The sequence below is a fragment of the Pleurodeles waltl genome, chromosome 11 (assembly GCF_031143425.1).
Source record: "Pleurodeles waltl isolate 20211129_DDA chromosome 11, aPleWal1.hap1.20221129, whole genome shotgun sequence".
In the NCBI taxonomy this organism is placed as follows: domain Eukaryota; kingdom Metazoa; phylum Chordata; class Amphibia; order Caudata; family Salamandridae; genus Pleurodeles; species Pleurodeles waltl.
In genome coordinates this window covers 418,302,839-418,320,741 of record NC_090450.1, presented here as the reverse complement: position 1 = coordinate 418,320,741, position 17,903 = coordinate 418,302,839, and the positions used below count along the sequence as shown (strand labels likewise).

General features: G+C 45.2%; 1 protein-coding gene across 4 annotated transcripts in view; it reads left to right on the top strand.

Moving 5' to 3' along the window:
* The window catches only part of DGKD (diacylglycerol kinase delta), a 1,336,482-nt gene that overhangs the window by 570,530 nt on the left and 748,049 nt on the right, over window positions 1–17,903 (top strand). For all 4 annotated transcript variants that reach the window (XM_069213762.1, XM_069213763.1, XM_069213760.1 and 1 more), the window contains exon 14: window positions 10,811–10,910. In XM_069213762.1, coding sequence (XP_069069863.1) covers window positions 10,811–10,910 — 100 coding nt within the window. The remainder of the gene's footprint in view (window positions 1–10,810; window positions 10,911–17,903) is intronic.

Genomic DNA, 17,903 nt, shown 5'->3' with positions numbered 1-17,903 from the left:
ATCTGCCAAGCCGCTACGTGGGCGTCCCTCCACACTTTTGCGTAGCACTACTGCCTGGACAGTCAGGTGCGTCGAGGCAGCTATTTTGGTCGTTCGGTCCTACAGGACTTTCTAGTGTGATCTTGGTTCGCAGCCCACCACTGAGGATGGCATTGTATGGGTATCTATTCTAAGGTAAGGAATATGCAACTAGAAGTCTCTATCAGATGTACAAGTTACTTTCCTTCGGTAGTGAAATACCTGATAGAGACATATTCTAGTTGCAGATTCCTTACCGCCCACCCATCCTCCCCGCTTGCGAACTGATTTCTAGGGACAGGGATTCCCCCTTTTAGGTCCTGAGCTCTGGCACACCAATATCAGTGTTCTTAGTGGCTCTGTCCTCTGGCGTGGAAAGTCGTTAAAAGAAATTTACGTCACTGCACGAGGGCTGCATCTATGTACTACTCCCGACGTCATCACAGCGACCACGACGCTTACGACACCTGTGGAGTCAACCGACATCACCTACCGACGCGCAAGGATATTGCTCGAAGAAAAATCTCCGGATCCAGTCTGATGCCTGGGGGAAATTCTTGGGTAAGAAATCTGCGACTAGAATATGTCTCTGTCAGATATTTTGTTACCGAAGGTAAGTAACTTGTACATCCATGCTGCCAGATCCATTTTAAAAGCAGTGCATTAGCTACTGAGTGAACTGTTATACATGCAATCAAATTGATACCAATACCTAACTCCTACTCCCACTTATATATAATGGAGCCATGAGCAAGTGGTTTAATGAATCACCTCACTGGACTTGTCAGCCCAGCAACATTATGATGAAACTTGGGAACATTAAACAGTTTATGCCAAAAAGAATTGCGCAGTCATCACTAAACGTGTGTCACTTTTTTACACCTGTGGCTTAGAAAAGTAAAAAATAATAGATTTTTGTTCAAGTCTCCAGTGTTTAGCTTTATGAGTAGGCTGGGGCCCGTGCAAAAAGTCTTGTATTTAAATGGGAACTTGTAATTAAACATGTGGTCTTAACTTCACAAAGGTAAAATGTTAAGACTTCCAGTGTTAAGTATTGTGGCTAAGCTGGGGCCCATTTAAAAGTTATGACATTTAAGTAAGAGCTTGTAATAGAGTACATAAATGTGCAGTCTCACTTCATAAAGGAAAAGTCTACTTACTGAAAATATTATTCTCTATAAATAGTGGAATTGGGAGGTAGAAAAGACAGCGCAGCAACAATATGATGACACTAAAATCACTAAACGTGTATTTTTTTATTTTTTTTTACACATGTGGTTTAGAAAATGTCCAAGTCAAGTGCTGGCTTCCGGTGTTTTGTATTCTATGTAAGCTGGGGGGCATTTAAAAGGTTTAACATTAGGATAGGAGCTTGTGCGCTTTGGAGGGAGCAAAAAATGAAAAGTATCTTACCAGTGCTCACGCACAGCTGTGCAAGATAAGACCAATTTTTATCTATTGATGCTGCCACAGTGACATGCACGCTAGAAATAGCAGTTTCATCCATAAAGTGACTGGTAAAACATGAACTGGAGTATCATTGCAAGTGAATGTCTCTTGATAGTATCATAACTAAAGGGAGTGCCCTTATCAGGCACACAGCGTACATACATATAAAAAACAAATTAGCAGAGGTAGAAAAATTGTATAATGCAATTAACCATGTTTTAAAAATCCCATAATTTGTCGCATTTCCTCATACTCACTGAGTCCATTATATTTAAAGAGTCCATGTTAGGTATCCATTTACACTCCTGTGTTGTCAGTAATTGACCGAGTTCTCCACCACATTTTTCAGTCACCAGCCATCTTTTGTCTTCTAGTTTGTGATACGCTTGCAAAAACCACTCAGCTAGTGCCGCCCCCGAGAGGCACATCTTATCGTACCACAATCATGTAGGCTGACCTGATTTGCTTTCTCTTGTGTTTGACCGACATGGTATCTTGCATGGGCACATAATCAATTAAATTACATTAGTATTGTTAAAATTTGAGTGATGTTTAAGCACATGCATTTTATTACCTTGCATAAACTCTCTAGTTTCCATACAGAATTACTTGCCTTAAATTTGCCACGTTTATAGTTGCCACTTACCAGCTGTAAATGACATTAGGATTGTAAGGTCATTTGTTCCTTAAATGGCACATAGGATCTTACTATGCGGTCCTATAATTACTACCCCATTGAAATGCAAGAAGGTTCTAGTGTTATTTTAACACTTTTTGAAGGGGATACTAGGAGTGCTAACTGTAGTTAAATTATCTGGTCCTCTTTTTGGGTACTTTCTCTTGGGGTCTCACAAGGGCAAAACTACACTTTTGTGTGACAGTTTTCCTAGTCCCTTTGGAAATCGTCTTTCTAGTAATTACACTGTTAGGACATCTGAATTCCTGAAATAACCTGTCTTTTTAGTACAATTCCTACATAATCTCGGGAAAGTGCCCTAAGGGAGATTATCTCTCATTCCTGGGATGGTGGCTGTTACACCTCAGTAATGTATTTCTTCCTGTTGGTTTTCTGAATAGCGTAGTGTAAAGTTTGTTGTCACCGAGCTTAATCGTAATGTCTAGAAAATTGATTTCCATTTAGCTTTATATCATGGTGAATTGTGTGTCTTCTGATCGTCATTGAGCCATCTAAAAAAACTCCAGGCCATGACTCATCCTTTTTCAGATTATAATGATGTCATCTATGTAACGTCTCCACATAGTGATGATTTGTTGAAAAGATTACTAGTCTGAAATAAATGTTTGTATCTGATAGGGACATATAGTTGCATATTCCTTACCTTAGATTTCCCCAGAGACATCAGTCTGAATCCCGAAATTTTTCCTGAGCAGTAACCTTGTGCACCGTGATGTGGTGTCCATCAGCTCCTCATCCGTCATCTCAGTCATCCACGCCGGATATGACATTGCGGGTCTTACATAGGCACCACCCCGGTGTGCTGATGTCATTTATTTTCTTTCCACCCAGCCAGTGCTGATCTGAAGAAAGAGCTACCCGTCAGTCACTTTTTGACTGGTCTTTTTTCAACTTTTGTTGAAGCCTGTTTGAATGATCTACCCTTGGAGATGTCTTCACGTAGGGCAAGGTTCAAGCCCTGCAGGTCCTGCCATCGGGCGATATCCATGTCAGATCTGCCCCTCGTGTGCCTTTAGTGTCTGGAGTACGACCACAACTTGAAAATCATTGTCCGAGTGCTGGGTCATGAACCCGAAAGGTTTGAGGGAGCAGTCCCTAAAGATGATGGTTGTCCGACACTGGACTCTGCGTAAGTTAGAATCTGTGTCGAGAGGAAGGTCTCTGGATTGGTCGCAGAGTCCCCCTTCTTTGTCGTCCTACTCAAAGTCCTTGGGACAATCAAGTAAGTTGAGGCATAAGAAGAAGTCGAAGAAAGTGAAACGTTACTCGCCTCCACCTCGTCAGGCGGCCGACAAGGTAGCGGGAGCACTGTCAATCTAGGCTTCCCCCTGCGGAGCCTGGGCTGGGCTAACTCCGAGCCTCCCAGATTTTCCGGGAGCCAGAGTGAGCCCTGCCCAACTTAAGGAGTTTTATGAGGCCATGTTCCTCATTTTTGGGCAGCCTGACTCTGCTGGTGCGCCTTATGGGCCAGCGGATCAGAAGGGACCCCTTCAGGGTTCCTCGCCGGTGGCTTCGGTCTCGGCTCTAAAGGGCACCCATGGATGTGTTAGTGTATCCGGACCGACGTCAGTCTTACCCATTGGATATTCCCCAGCACCAGTCCAGATGTCAACGCTCTTGGTGCCGCTCGTGCCCCTTGGCAGCGCACCCCCATCTTCATTGCTCACACCTAACTCCCTCTCAGATGCTTATTCTGGACACAGTGCAATTTCAGGCGTATCCTCCTGAGAGGTGGATATTCAGGCTTTGAAACCAATGTTTCAGCCTATATCTTGGATTTCAGTGAGAATGGCTCTGAGGCTGCTGGGCCTCATGGCCTCCTGCATCCTTCTGGTGACATGTGTCAGGTGTCATATGCGGGCTCTGCAGTGGGACCTGATGTTCCAGTGGGCTCAGCATCATAGGAATCTCTCTGACATAGTCCAGATTGCAGAGGGAATGGCACAAGATCTGCAGTAGTGGCTAACAAACCACGTTTTGGTCAGAGGCAGATCCCTCTCCCTTCCCCAACCAGATCTGACAGTAGTGACAGATGTGTCACTCCTGGGATGGGGCGGCCACCTGGGAAAGGTGGAGATCAGAAGCATCTGGTCTCTGGTAGAGTCCGGCCTCCACATCATCCTGTTGGAGCTCCGGGTGATCAAACTAGGATTTGAAAGCATTTCTTCCGTCTCAAAGGTAAGGTAGTGTAAGTGTTCACAGACAACACAACTGCCATGTGGTACTGCAACAAGCAGGATGGGTGGGGTTGTGGACCCTTTGTGAAGATGCTCTGCGCTTTTAGGATGTGGCTGGAACAACAGGGCATTTCTCTGGTCGTTCAAAATCCGGTGGGCTCTCTGTATGCCAGAGCGGACTAATTCGGGCGACAATGCTTAGTCAATCACGAATGGCTTCTCCATCCGGAGGTGGCTCAAGGTCTCTTTCAGCAGTGGGTAGAGCCTTGGTTAGATCTGTTCACCTCCTCAGAGAGCACGCAATGTCAGCAATATTGTGAGTTGGAGTTTCCATGGGGGTAATCTCTTGATGCTTTTTGTGTTGATTGGAACTCAGGCCCTCCTGTACGCCTTTCCACACATGCACCTTCTGCCTAGAGTTCTCAAGAAGATCAAGAACGACCAGGCTCAAGTAATCCTTTTGGCTCTGGACTGAGCACGAAGAGTCTGGTATCCAGCTCTACGGAATATGGCCACGATCCTATAATCAGACTGCACCTTTGGGAGGATCTTCTGTTGCAGCATCAGAAAAGGGTTCTCTCCTCGATCCTGTCCAGTCTCCGCCTTCCTGGGTGGAGATTGAGTGGCAGCAGTTGACAGCTTTTGACTTTCGCCTGAAATCTGTAATGTAATCTTGGCAGCCAGGCATCCCTCCACCTAAACGGTTATATACCTGTTGGAAGAAATATGTGGCATGGTGCTCAGTCAAGTCTGTTGACCCCCCTTCTGCCCCTTTCTCTGAGGTCCTGTGGTTTATCCTTTCGTTGGCCAAGCAGGGCTCTGCTATGGGCACTCTTAAAGGTTATTTGTCTGAAAATTTCAGCTTTTCTTACAGTTGCCTGATCAACCTTCCTTGTTTAAGTCTCCATTGTTCCTTAAAGACCGTACTCATATGTTTCCTCCTTCCCCATTCATTATGCTCCAATGGAATTTCAATTTGTTTCTGACATTCCTAATTTGCGCTCCTTTCTATCCTCTCTGCAGTTGTCCTCTCAGGCTTCTCACTTTGTAAACAGATTTCCTTGTGGCCATAACTTCTGCCCGCAGGATGAGTGAGCTGCAGGCATTGTCATCTAAGCCACCCTACCTTTCAATCTATCCCGACACAGTGGTGCTTCTCACTAGGGCCTCCATTTAGCCAAAAGTTGTTACGCCCTTCCAAGTAGACCAATACATCACCTTGCCTACTTTTCACACACACCCACATTCTTCTAAGGATGAGGAGAGACTCCAACCCCATGACCTAACAAGAGCATTGGCTTCCTACCTTGATCATGCCAAAGAGTTCTTGGTGGATGATCAACTCTTTGTTGCTTATGTGGGTGAGAAGAAAGATCGGGCAGTGCAGAAGAGAACCATCCCCAGATGGGTCACACTCAGCAATAAAATGTGCTACACACTGGATGAGAATCAACCCCTGGGGGTTTGCATGCTCACTCTCCAAGAGATAAAGCTGCAACCACTGCGTTAGCACACAGGGTTCCAGTCCTTGATATCTGTCAGTGGGCAACGTGGGCATCCCTGCACACGTTTACCAACCTCTACTGCCTGGACAGTCATGTCCCTAGGGACGGACACTTTGCCCGTTGTAGGAAGCCGGCTCTGTATATACTATATTAAAGTGAGATATAGTGTGCACAGAGTCCAGGGGTTCCCTAGAGGCTTATTAGAGGCTAAAGTAGATAATACTAAATCTCTCTTGTATGGTAGTGTGGTCGAGGGTAGTGCAAAGCATTTGTTGTACACACATAGACAATAGAAGAAGCACACACACAATGAGTTAACTCCAAACCAATGGTTTTTATATAGCAAAAATATATTTTCTTAATTTATTTTGAGAAGCACAAGATTCAAGTTGCATTTAAGTACCTTAAACGTTTCGTATTTCACACAGGTATGAAGAGTACATTATTATTTGAAATAGGTAAGTTATACAATTTGTGAATTATTGGCAATAATCGGTTTTAAAAATGGACACAGTACAGTTTTCAGGAACAGTTCCTGGGGGGAAGAAATGTTAGGTTATTTTACAGGTAATTACAACACATATAGTTTCAGTCTCTGGGCATTAGGAAGTCCACTGGGTGGAGTTCAAGTTAACCCCAAACATCCACCACCAGCAACACGGGCCTGTTGGGTGCATAGGTCAAAGTTGAGCAAATTTAACATGGGCACCTATGGAGACAGAGGGTACTCGGAATCAGTCCTGCGTGCAAGTAAGTACCCCCGGCTCTGAGGGCAGAGCAGGGGGGTTTGAAAGAACACTGGAGGTGCCACAAATTGCCAGCATACACACATCCTCACCGGCTCAGGGGCGGCCGGGTGCAGGGTGCAAACAGGACATCGGGTTTCCAATGCTGGTCTATGTGGAGATCCCGGGAGTCACTCAGAGGCTGCAGGCGAGGTCCACGGGGGAGTCTCGGGCACACCACCGGTTGGACATTTCTTCAAGGCCCGGGGGCTGCTGGTGTAGTGTCTCTTTAGGCGTCTGATATCTTTGCCCAGCGCTTTGCGGTCAGGGCGGTCCTTGGCATTACCTCTGCAGCTTCAATGTGGAGGAGTGCAGAGGTCAACCCAGGGTGGGCACTTGCTCGCAATCGCCTGGGGACCCTCTCTTGCTGGGTGGACCACCTGGACACGGGCCGTGGGTGTCGGGTGCACAGGGGTCACGGCACACACATCCAGAGTGAGGTAGGAGTCCTTAGTTGTAGGTCTTTCTTAGACAGAGCCGTTGTCCTTGGGAGTTCTTGGTCCTTCTGGGTGCAGGGCAGTCTTCTGGAGTTGGGCAGAGGTCGCTGGTCCCGCTGGCCGGGTTGCTGGTCTTCTGCAGGTTCTTTGAAGCAGGAGACAGGCTGTTAGGGCTGGGGGCCAAAGCAGTTGTTGTCTTCCTTCTTCTCTTCTGGGGGTTTCAGCTTAGAAGTCTTCTTGTTAGGGTGCCAGGAATCTGGTGAGTTGGGTTCTGGGGGGCCCTTAAATCCTAGATTTAGGGGCGTTCTTGGGGTGAGGGTGCAGTAGCCAATAGCTACTGTCCCTGAGGGTGGCTACACCCTCCTTGTGCCCACTCCCTTTGGGGAGGGGGGCATAAACCTAATCCTCTTGGTCCCTGTCCTCCAAAAGAAGATGGAGGATTCTGCAGGGATGGGGTCACCTCAGCTCTGGACACCCTAGGGGTGGTCACTTCTCCCTGTTTTCCCTAGCTTTCCTGCCGGACTTGCTGCCAGAAGTTGGGCTTTGTCCGGGCAGCGGGCATCCCCACTACCGAGGCTTGAGCCTTTGAGGCTCACCTCCAGGTGTTACAGTTCCTGTAGGGGGGAGGTGTGAAACACCTCCACCCAGGACAGGCTTTGGTTCTGCCCACAGAGTGCAAAAAGGCACTCACCCCATGTAGTCAGAAACTTGTCTGAGAGTGGCAGGCTGGCACAGACCGGTCAGTCCTACACTAGAAGTTTGGCTAACGTACAGGGGGCATCTCTAAGATGCCCTCTGTGTGTATTTTTCAATAAATTCCACTCTAGAATCAGTGTGGGTTTATTGTGCTGAGAAGTTTGATACCAAACTTCCCAGTATTCAGTGAATCCATTATGGAGCTGTGGAGTTCGCAGTGACAAACTCCCAGATCATATACTCAATATGGCTACACTGCACTTAAAATGTCCAAGAATGGACTTCAACACTGTAGGGGCATATTGTTTATGCCGCTATGCCCTCACCTGTGGTATAGTGCACCCTGCCTTAGGGCTGCAAGGCCTGCTAGAGGGGTGACTTACTTATGCCACAGGCAGTGATTTGTGGTATGGCACCCTGAGAGAGGTGCCATGTCAACTTTGTCTTTTTTTCCTCACCAGCACACACAAGCTGCAAGGCAGTCTGTATATGCTTGGTGAGGGGTCCCCTAGGGTGACATAATACATGCTACAGCCCTAAGAGACCTTCTCTGGCCACAGTGCCCTTGGCACCATAGGTACCTTTTACAAGTAACTTAACTGTGGCCAGGGTTGTGCCAATTCTGGAAACAAAGGTACAGTTTTAGGGAAGGAACACTGGGGCTGGGGCCTGGTTAGCAGGGTCTCAGCCCACTTTCAATCAAAGTTGGCATCAACACTAGGCAAAATGTGTGTGGGGGGGGTAACCTTGCCCACAGTGGTACTTTCCTACACTCGTTCAGTCCTGCAGGATTTGCTAGTCTGCTCTTAGTTTGGAGACCCACCTCAGGGGATGGTATGGCTTGAGTATCTGTTCTAAGGCAATGATTCTGCAACTAGATAGCTCTAGCAGATGGATTTGTTACTTACATTTGGTAATGCCTTATCTGTTGGAGACAATATCTAGTTGCAGATTCTTTACTGAACCACCCATCCTCCCTGCTCTGTGAACTGATTTCTAGGGACAAGGACTCCCCTTTCAGGGCCCTAGTTTTGACACACTCGTGGTCAGTGTTTCTCATGGCTTTGCGCTCCTGGTGTGGAAAGTCATGAAAAGAAACTGATGTCAGTACACCGGGGTGGCACCTATATCGGAACCGGCATGGAGAATGACGGAGCCGAATGATGACACCGAACGGCGCGCAGGGGCACTGCTCGAGAAAAATATCTGGATCAAGCCTGGCACCTGGGGGCAATTCTATGGTAAGGAATCTACAACTAGATATTGTCTCTACCAGATAAGGTGCTACTGAAGGTAAGCAACTTTTCCATTTATAATGGTCCATAAACATGTTCGCCACATTTATTGCAAAGGCCTCTCCCTTAGCTACATCCCTGATCTGATAATAGGACATATTCTAAAACTTTTCACACAGTACTTAGTATGTTGCTTTTGAATGGACCTGGGAGCTCCTATTAGTCGCAATAATATGTTCCATTAGAACATTTTTCAATGAAGTGCTTGTTGTTTTCAGATGACACTACAATAATTCAGGTGTTCTCACTTCACAGTGTATTGTCAATGTCTACTGACCTGGATACCAGGGTAGCGGGTTGTAAGTACCAATCATCGTGTCCCGGCTCCTCTTCCCCTTATTAATGATTGGACGTTACTGATATGATAAGACAAGGCTTTTCCTGTAGGTTACTCTCCTGCGTACCTACCAAGAACAACAACCAATATTAGAACCTCCTGACACCATTAAGTGTTTTTTTAGGAAAGCAGTACAGTGGATCAGGTACCATGGACTGACAGTCTGTAACACAGTCACTCACTTGCCTAGCCCATTTGTTTGCATTGTTTTGGGTGACAGTGAAATAAATTATGAGCTAGATGCAGATTGACTATTGTGGGGGAAAAATAAGGAGTTGACGAATTGACCGCTTTTTACTAACTTTGAAAACAATAGTTTACACACTCTTCTTGATGTAATATATGTTTTACATTGCCCTGCTGTGTTCTCACTCTCACGCCGACCTCACTGTGTGGAACCCCCATGTATAATATTATTGTCTTACAATTCTTAAATATTGTGCGTTTTGGCTAAGTGGCGTGTTGATAGTCACCACTCAATCTGTCAGGTTTGGTTCTTTGATCCCTTACTAAATAATTTCTTGTTAAAAATCATTCTTCTTAATTTTTCTTACCTTCCTAGCAGGATCATTCTGTAATTATAAATAAAATAGACCAAGATTCTGAAGGTTACCAGGACCACCCTGTATATCTTTACACAGATGTTATTTGGTGGCATTTGTGGATGCCCAGTTGAGCATTTGTTGGCACAGGTGGATGCTTTGATGAGTCTGGTGACTGTTCACAGCTGCATGAGCGTCTTTTGAGGTTTGTGACATTTGTAGATTCCTTGCCTATTGTTAAGGGTAAGGGTTATTATCAATGCTGGATACCCTAGTAAGCCTTTTTGATTACCAGCCATTTATTTGTCCGTTGAGGGGGAGTTTAAAAAAAAAAGTTTTTATAGATGGCAGCGTCTTGAGTTATTGATGTCCTTTGTATAATGGCTGATGTCAAAAATGGTTGACCCAAGCAGGGCTCTGATTGTTCACTTTACTAGAGATAAACACAAAGGTGATGGGAGGAATACTTGCTAATGTATAAACCACTGCCAACCGTTCTGGGTAGCATTCACACTAGAGATTAAGGCTAAGGAGTCATTTGAGTCTAAGTAGTAAGCAGTTAGTGATAGATTCTTGCAAAAATGTATCAAACTGTCGACCCTTTTCCCTTTTTCCCACCAAATTCCCACAGGTCCCTAGTACTCTTCCCTTTTCTCCATACACATCTGTGTGGCTGTGCAGGACTCTTTTCCATTATGATACTGGTTATAGTCTGTGCGCTTTATAAATTAACTAATATATTCAAAACCTTTTTCTTCTGGTGGGCAGTAACTGAAACTTTTAAGAAGCTTACAGCAGTCTGGGTGCCAGAGGCTAGGAGGTGTTTATTTATCTCACCTGGAGAAAAATTCAAATCTTTCTTGCTTTGTCAGGGTGCTGTGTGAGACAGTGAAGGACTTTGTTGCAAGAGTGGGGAAGGCATATGAGAAAACAGCTGAGGGTTCACAGGAATCAGAAGCCATGGCTGGAAAGGTAAGTAGCAATAATATGATTGATAATAATAATAATATAAATGATAACCTTGACAATTTATAAAGCGCACAGAAACTGATTTGCTGCCCGATGTGTAAGTATTAGGTGATTTTATTGTGACTAGTACTCACTTTATTTATCTTGCGAACATCTGAATCTGAGTTGGGGTTAACCCCTCCTATGTGGAACACAGCTCCAAGCCATCGTCTACACCAGTCCTTGTGTGCTGAGGACAGATCCAGGCCATACTCGCACGTGAGGCAGGCAATCCCTCTAGTGCGATCGAGAGTGATTTCCTTTTATTTATTTTAGCCTCAGGAGTTGGATAAGAGTTTCCCTAGCTCACAAGGCTATTTTGTTTTCTCTGAAATGACAATGGCATTTCAGAGAAAGTAAAAGTGAAATGAGTCCATCAGCTCAGTTCACTTTCACTGCTTCAGTGCTCGAGGCGTATCTCAGCCCCTCGAGCACTGAAACACAAGGGAGAGGTACCATTGGAAAGGGAAGAATCTCCTGGTGGATCCCTGTTTGGGGATTGCCGCAGGAGCAGGGATCTACTCCACGGGACACCAGGGAATCTTTTATGGGGGTTAGGTGAGCTGCACCCCTGGCAGTAGACTAGTCCTCCAACCTCCTACCCGACCAGCAGAAACTATATTTGGAGGTAGATAGCACACCACCCATCCACCAAGGGCTAGCGCTCTTCCCCCATTCTAGGGGAGAGCAACATTCTCACCCACACCACCACACGATCTCACCTCCAGTCTGCTTCAGTTGGTGTGGTGGGGTGGGGAAGTCTACTTGACATCAAGGATTAATTTTTAAAGGCAGAATGGGTGGGGGCTGTCCTCACAGTGATCAGGTTTAGACTACCCCCTCCCTCTCCCATCCCCCATATAACCCTCAGCAGTCTTTCTACCACCTGCGGGTGCAGATAGCAGACTTTTTCCTCCTGATTGCCCCCCTGCGGGGGTGCTGAAAGCCCATGTTGCATTATGGGCTGTTTCCTGTCGCTGGCACTAGGCCTACCCACATAAGTGAGGTACCATTTTTATCAGAAGACTTACGGGAATGCTGGGTGAAAGGAAGAACTTTCTGTCACAGAAATTTGAGTAAAATTAATTTGAGGTTTCCAAGGGATCTGTGTGAAACAACCTTGTGAAAGCCACACAAGTTACTGCATCCTGGATTCCCTTAGATGTCTAGTTTTAAAAAATGTACAGGTTCCAAAATCCACAACTACACACTTTGCAAAAAACATGTCAGTTTAGTTTTGAGTGAAAAAATGTGATTCATCCATGTTGCATTTTGAGCCCTATTCTGTCACGGGCACTAGGCCTACCCACAAATGCGCAGTGCCATTTTTTAATCAGAAGATATGTGGGAGCATCTTATTACATATTAGATTTTACTGCATTTGTGCCTTCCAAATGTAAGAACTTTGACATTTTGAAAAATACCATCTACGTCATATGCTTGTACGGGTACTCAAAAATTAAGAGATGTACAAATAACCACTGCTTTTAAACTCCATATCTTGTGACTATTTCAGAAACACATAGGTTACCTTTATTCCTATTTTTCACTCAGTACACAATGGAAAACCATTGCACTGTGCAGCTCAGTTGTTGGCTCTGGTTACCCCGGGTTCATGAAGAACCTACAAATTCTGCCTGTGGCCACCAGTATTCCAAATTTCAAGATTATTGCTGTCTGCAGGTAAAAAAAAAAAATGCCGATCTCGACTTAGTGACTGTAACGAAGCACTGCCTCCAGGTATATGGGTGTTGGCGTGGTGAGGGTTTGTTGCCGAGGTGTCTCTTGACTGTACTGGGGCAAGCTACGGATCTGAATATCGGAGCTGTATGGGTAGACCGGGCCAAAGGCACTGCTGGTGTGGCAGGGGACAGGGAGGTCCCAGGGCTCCCTCCAGCCAGAATCAAGTGGTGGCTGTGTGGGGAAGCCTGATCAGTGTCGGGAAGCGAACATGCTTCTTGGGGAGGTGAGTGTTGCTTGCTCACACCACTTCTGTGTTTGCGGGACTATTGGTGTCTGTCTGTTAGCAATCCAGTCCACAGAGGACCCTCCTTCCGTATGCAGCCTCACTGTCCTGGACTCATGCGACAGGTAGCGCGCAACTTTAGATCATATTGCTGACTTGGAGGCTTAAGATCAGCTGTGTGGAGGTAGTCTGGCCAGAGCCGCAGAGGGAGGTTCTTGGTCCCTATAATAATAGCTGCATCATTTGAAGGTTCTTCTCTTGTTGCAGTGCACTTGCCCACCAGCACAATGACGTCCTCCTCCACCTATTGGCTGTTAAGCTCCACGCAGACCCCCTTCCTTCATCATTGACTTTCACATATAGGTACCTGCCTGTAGAGAGGAGGGTCTGCTCATACCCCCAGCTCCCGAACCTATTCTCTGGGATCAATAATTCACCCTATAACATGCAATAAAAGCGTACCCAATAACTCTGTTTATCCTGCAGTGTGTAGGAAGTACACACTGATGATACTGACTGCCCTCAAGCGCTTTACCTTGCCACATTTCTGCACGGGTCCTTTTCTCCAGCCTAACTAGGCACCATCCCCTTGTTACTGGCAGTGCTCTTCTCTGCTGGCTAACTGTATTGCTTGCAGTCTTCTACCTTGCCTAACATGCTCTTCCTTGGGCAATTGATATAGTGTTTTCACATGTGCAAGAGTGATGCCTAAGCTACACTTTGAGCTCTGCCTTGGCTCAAGATTAACTGGAGTGCCAGCTGACCTGAACGCGTCCCTCATCCTTGGACCTAGACCCGTGAATTGACAAACGATATTGTGATGCCTCTGTTGTGTATTGTGAAGGAGAGTCTCCTCTCCATAGACACTAAGATTAACTCACTTGCCCGCAGAATAGATACCTTATTGAATAAGATAGAAAAAAACAACAGTAGTCTGGGTGCAGTGTAGCAGTCTATGTCTAAGGCAGAGGACATTATCAACGTGAAAGTGGAACCTACTCAGTATGGAAAAGGTCCTGTTAGAAATTGGGTCTCTAGTTGGCAGAAGGATACACCCTTGTTCACGTAGGGACCACAATCCTAGTCAAGGTAAGTCATAACACAGTGTAAATTATCCTGTGCTCACCCTCTGGTAGTTTGGCACAGAGCAGGCAGGCTTAATTTGCAAAGCAATGTGTAAAGTATTTGTGCAATAACTCATACTATAACACAGTGAAGGCACTACAAAAATACGCCACACAGGTTTAGAAACATAGCTAATATTTATCTGAATAAAATAAGATCAAAGTTCAGATAAGCACAAGTTGAAATATCAATATTCAAAGGATCCAAAGAGTCTCAGCTCTTAAGAGTGGTTGTATACTTTTAACACACAGTACCTGGTATATATAAAAAATAACGACGCACAGGAGCGGCAGAGGAGGGGATGCGTTGAAAAATAAAGCAATGCGTTGAATTTTCGGGTGCTGCACAGACGATCTGTTGTTTCTTTCCATGCTGCAAGGTGATGCGTTGATTTTTAGGAGCGCTGCCTTGGTTCCTGACGGAGATGTGGGGGTATTTTGACGCCCAGGGACGACGCATTGAAAATCCTTGATGCGCTGGTAGAAGGAACAGGTGCTGCATCGATCTGGTAAGCGATGCGGCAAAATTTCAGCTGTGAGGCGTCAATTTTCCGACGCACAGGGATTTACCAAAGGGGTGAAGTCTTTTTTGGCCCTGAGAATTCAGAAACAGGAGGCAAGCTCAAGCCAAGCCCTTGGAGAGCACTTTATGAGGAAGGCAGAGTCCTTCCAGCAGAGTCAGGAGCACCAGCAACAGGGCAACAAACAGGAAAGCAGTCTTTCAGCAAAGCAGACCAGAAGGGTCCTTTGGGCAGCCAAGCAATCTGACAGACTCCAGGTGTAGGTCCAGAAGTGTCTGATTTGGTGAGGTCAGAGACGCAGTTTATATTCCCCAAAAATGCCTTTGAAGTGGAGGAAACTTCAAATACTGTTTTTGGTGTGCACAAGTTCTGCTTTCAGCTCAGTCCTGTCTGCCAGGATCCCTAGTGGGGGGTTATCAGTCCTTTGTGTGAGGCTAGGCCACTGACCTTTGAAGTGTAAGAGAGAGACCCTCTAACTTTCCTGCCTAGGGAGACCCATTCAGTATGCAGATGTGACTGAGTGTCCTGTGTTTGTGGCTGTCTGGGTGGAATGCATAAGGAGAGCTGTCAACGAGCACAAACCAGATGTGGACTGGAGACAGACTGTAAGGCACAAATGGCAGTAAGTGCAGAGAAATGCCTGCTTTCTAAAAGTGGCATTTCTAAAATAGTAATAGTAAATCCAGCTTCACCAGTAAGTAGGATTTTTTATTACCATTCTGCCCATACTACACATAACAGGGCTACTCCTTCCAGATCTGAATATACCATTTAAAAGAATATGAGGGCAGTTCCAATGCTAGTCTATGAGAGGAGCAGGCCTCACAGGAGTGGAAAATTAATGTGTGTGTTTTTCACTAACAGGACAAGTGAAGCACATAAGTACTGCCTTTTACTTACACAGCACCCTGCCCTATGGGTTACCTAGGGCCTATCTTAGGGGTGACTTATATGTAGAAATGGGGAGTTTAAGGCTTGGCCAGTAGTCTTAAATGGCAAATCGAAGTGGCAGCGAAACTGCACACACAGGCCTTGCAATGGACGGTCTGAGACATAGTTAAGAGGCTACTTATGTGAGTGGCACAATCAGTGCTGCGGGCCCCTAGTAGCATTTAATGTACAAGTCTTAAGCACATGTAGTGCACTTTACTAGGGATTTACAGGTAAATTAAATATGCCAATTGGGTATGAGCCAATGTTACAATGTTTTGAGGGAGAGAGCACATGCATTTTAGTGCTAGTTAGCAGTAGTGAAGTGTCCAGAGTTCTAAAGTCAACAAAAATGAGGTCAGAAAAAGAGGAGGAGGAAGGCAAAATGTTTGGGGTGACCCTTCAGAGAGGGCCATTTTCCAACGGGTCCTCACTGTGATTGCTGCCAAATGAAGAACTGGAAATTAAGTCTTGGCGCAGTAATATCTGAGCCTGGAAATACCAGAATTGGCTGTGACTCGCAAGCTAGAAGACTATGTTAAGAGCTTGTTGCTCTCTACCTTCACACAAACTATAGATCCCAACTCGATTTAAAGCTAAAGGATTTTTTTCTCCTTAGGTCAACAGGAGGGTTCTTCGATTTAACTCATCAAATTGGGCTCTATAATTTGTATGAATGTGTTTGTCAGGGGAGGCTTATCCCGTGCTCTATAGCACCTCTTCACACCCCTTCATTTGTCTATGGGCTCTCTCTCTTTGGCCAGGAGACCTTCTCAAGACTGTTAGTGGTAGAGAGGCCTCATTGATCTGTTGCACCAAGACCTCTGCCAGGTGACACACTACTCTCTATCATTGCCAGACTTGTGAGCTTTTTGGATGGAAACACAGCTTTAAGACTTGACCATGATAAATACACTTTCTCTTACAATGGTTGTCAGATCTTTATGTTCCTTGACTTTACTGTAGCAGTTCAAGAGGTGTGTAGGAAATGTCTTTCTGTCCAAAAACCAGCTCCATAAAGAAGGTATGTAGAATGCCATGGTCTACCAGCATACCTGAAGCTCCTTCAGCACCTAAAGATGCATGTCTTTCCAACCCCACAGTGTGCATTAAAATATCTCCAACATATGGCCAAGAAAATTCCCACAGTCTAGATGCGGCCAAAAATAGCTCTCCATTCCCAAGACTTAGTGGCCCAGACTAACATCCTTTTGATATGCTTTTGTCATCTAATGGATCAAGGGGTGGCGGTGATTGTGTAAATTGTGCACTTGCTTGCAGAGTCTTGAGTCTTCCGCTTTGTACATTAATGGTACTAGATTTGTTTTGTATTTCACATGCTACTCCAGTTCTCTTGTACAATTTCACATACTTATTTATCATTGCTGAAGTATGTTTGCAGCGTAGGGAAATTCTACTCCACCTTTGCAGCGTAGGGACATTCTACTCCACCCACTTGAACCATTCTACGTTGTGTTGGAGGGTTGATGATGGGCGCTCCCTGCTGAAGTCTCCAGGGTTTTTTTCTCTTAGTATATACTGTTTTACCTGCTATATTTCACATCCCACAGGCCCCTAGAGGTTTATCCTTCTTTAGTATAATACTGGATATATATCCCAAATTCCTGTGTGGGTGGGCAGTTAATTGCTTTGATGTTTCTTTGGTCCCTCTGTTCAGCACAGATACATGGATATATTTGAGTTTCATTCTTTATCTGTTCTCATGCCAGCAGGGTCTCATCAATGGGTGGGATAATTCACAGAGTGCCAGTAGATTATGCACCATTACGCTCCACTCTCTTTTTTGTTTACTATAAACTTTGACTAGCCACTCATTATTCCTTTTACCTTGGAACATAAATGGTCTCAATAGCACTGCAAGATCTGACAGGCGTTAGCATATTTGGACAGGCAAAAATTAGCATACCACTCCTAAAGGAAACGTACCTCACTACACAATCTGAATGTTCATTTGCTACAAGATTGGTGTAGGAAGTTGGCTCTGTATACACTATTTCAAAGTAAGAAATAGTGTGCACAGAGTCCAAGGGTTCCCCTTAGAGGTAAGATAGTGGCAAAAAGAGATAATTCTAATGCTCTATTTTGTGGTAGTGTGGTCGAGCAGTAGGCTTATCAGAGGGTAGTGTTAAGCATTTGTTGTACACACACAGGCAATAAATGAGGAACACACACTCAGAGACTTACTCCAGGCCAATAGGTTTTTATATTGAAAAATATATTTTCTTAGTTTATTTTAAGAACCACAAGTTCAAGATTTACAAGTAATACTTTAAATGTAAGGCACTTCACTTAGATACTTTAGGAACTTTGAATAACAGTCTTTGTAAAAATGGCAATAAGCTATTTTCAAAGTGGAGACAGTGCAAAAATCAACAGTTCAAGGGGGAGGTAAGTA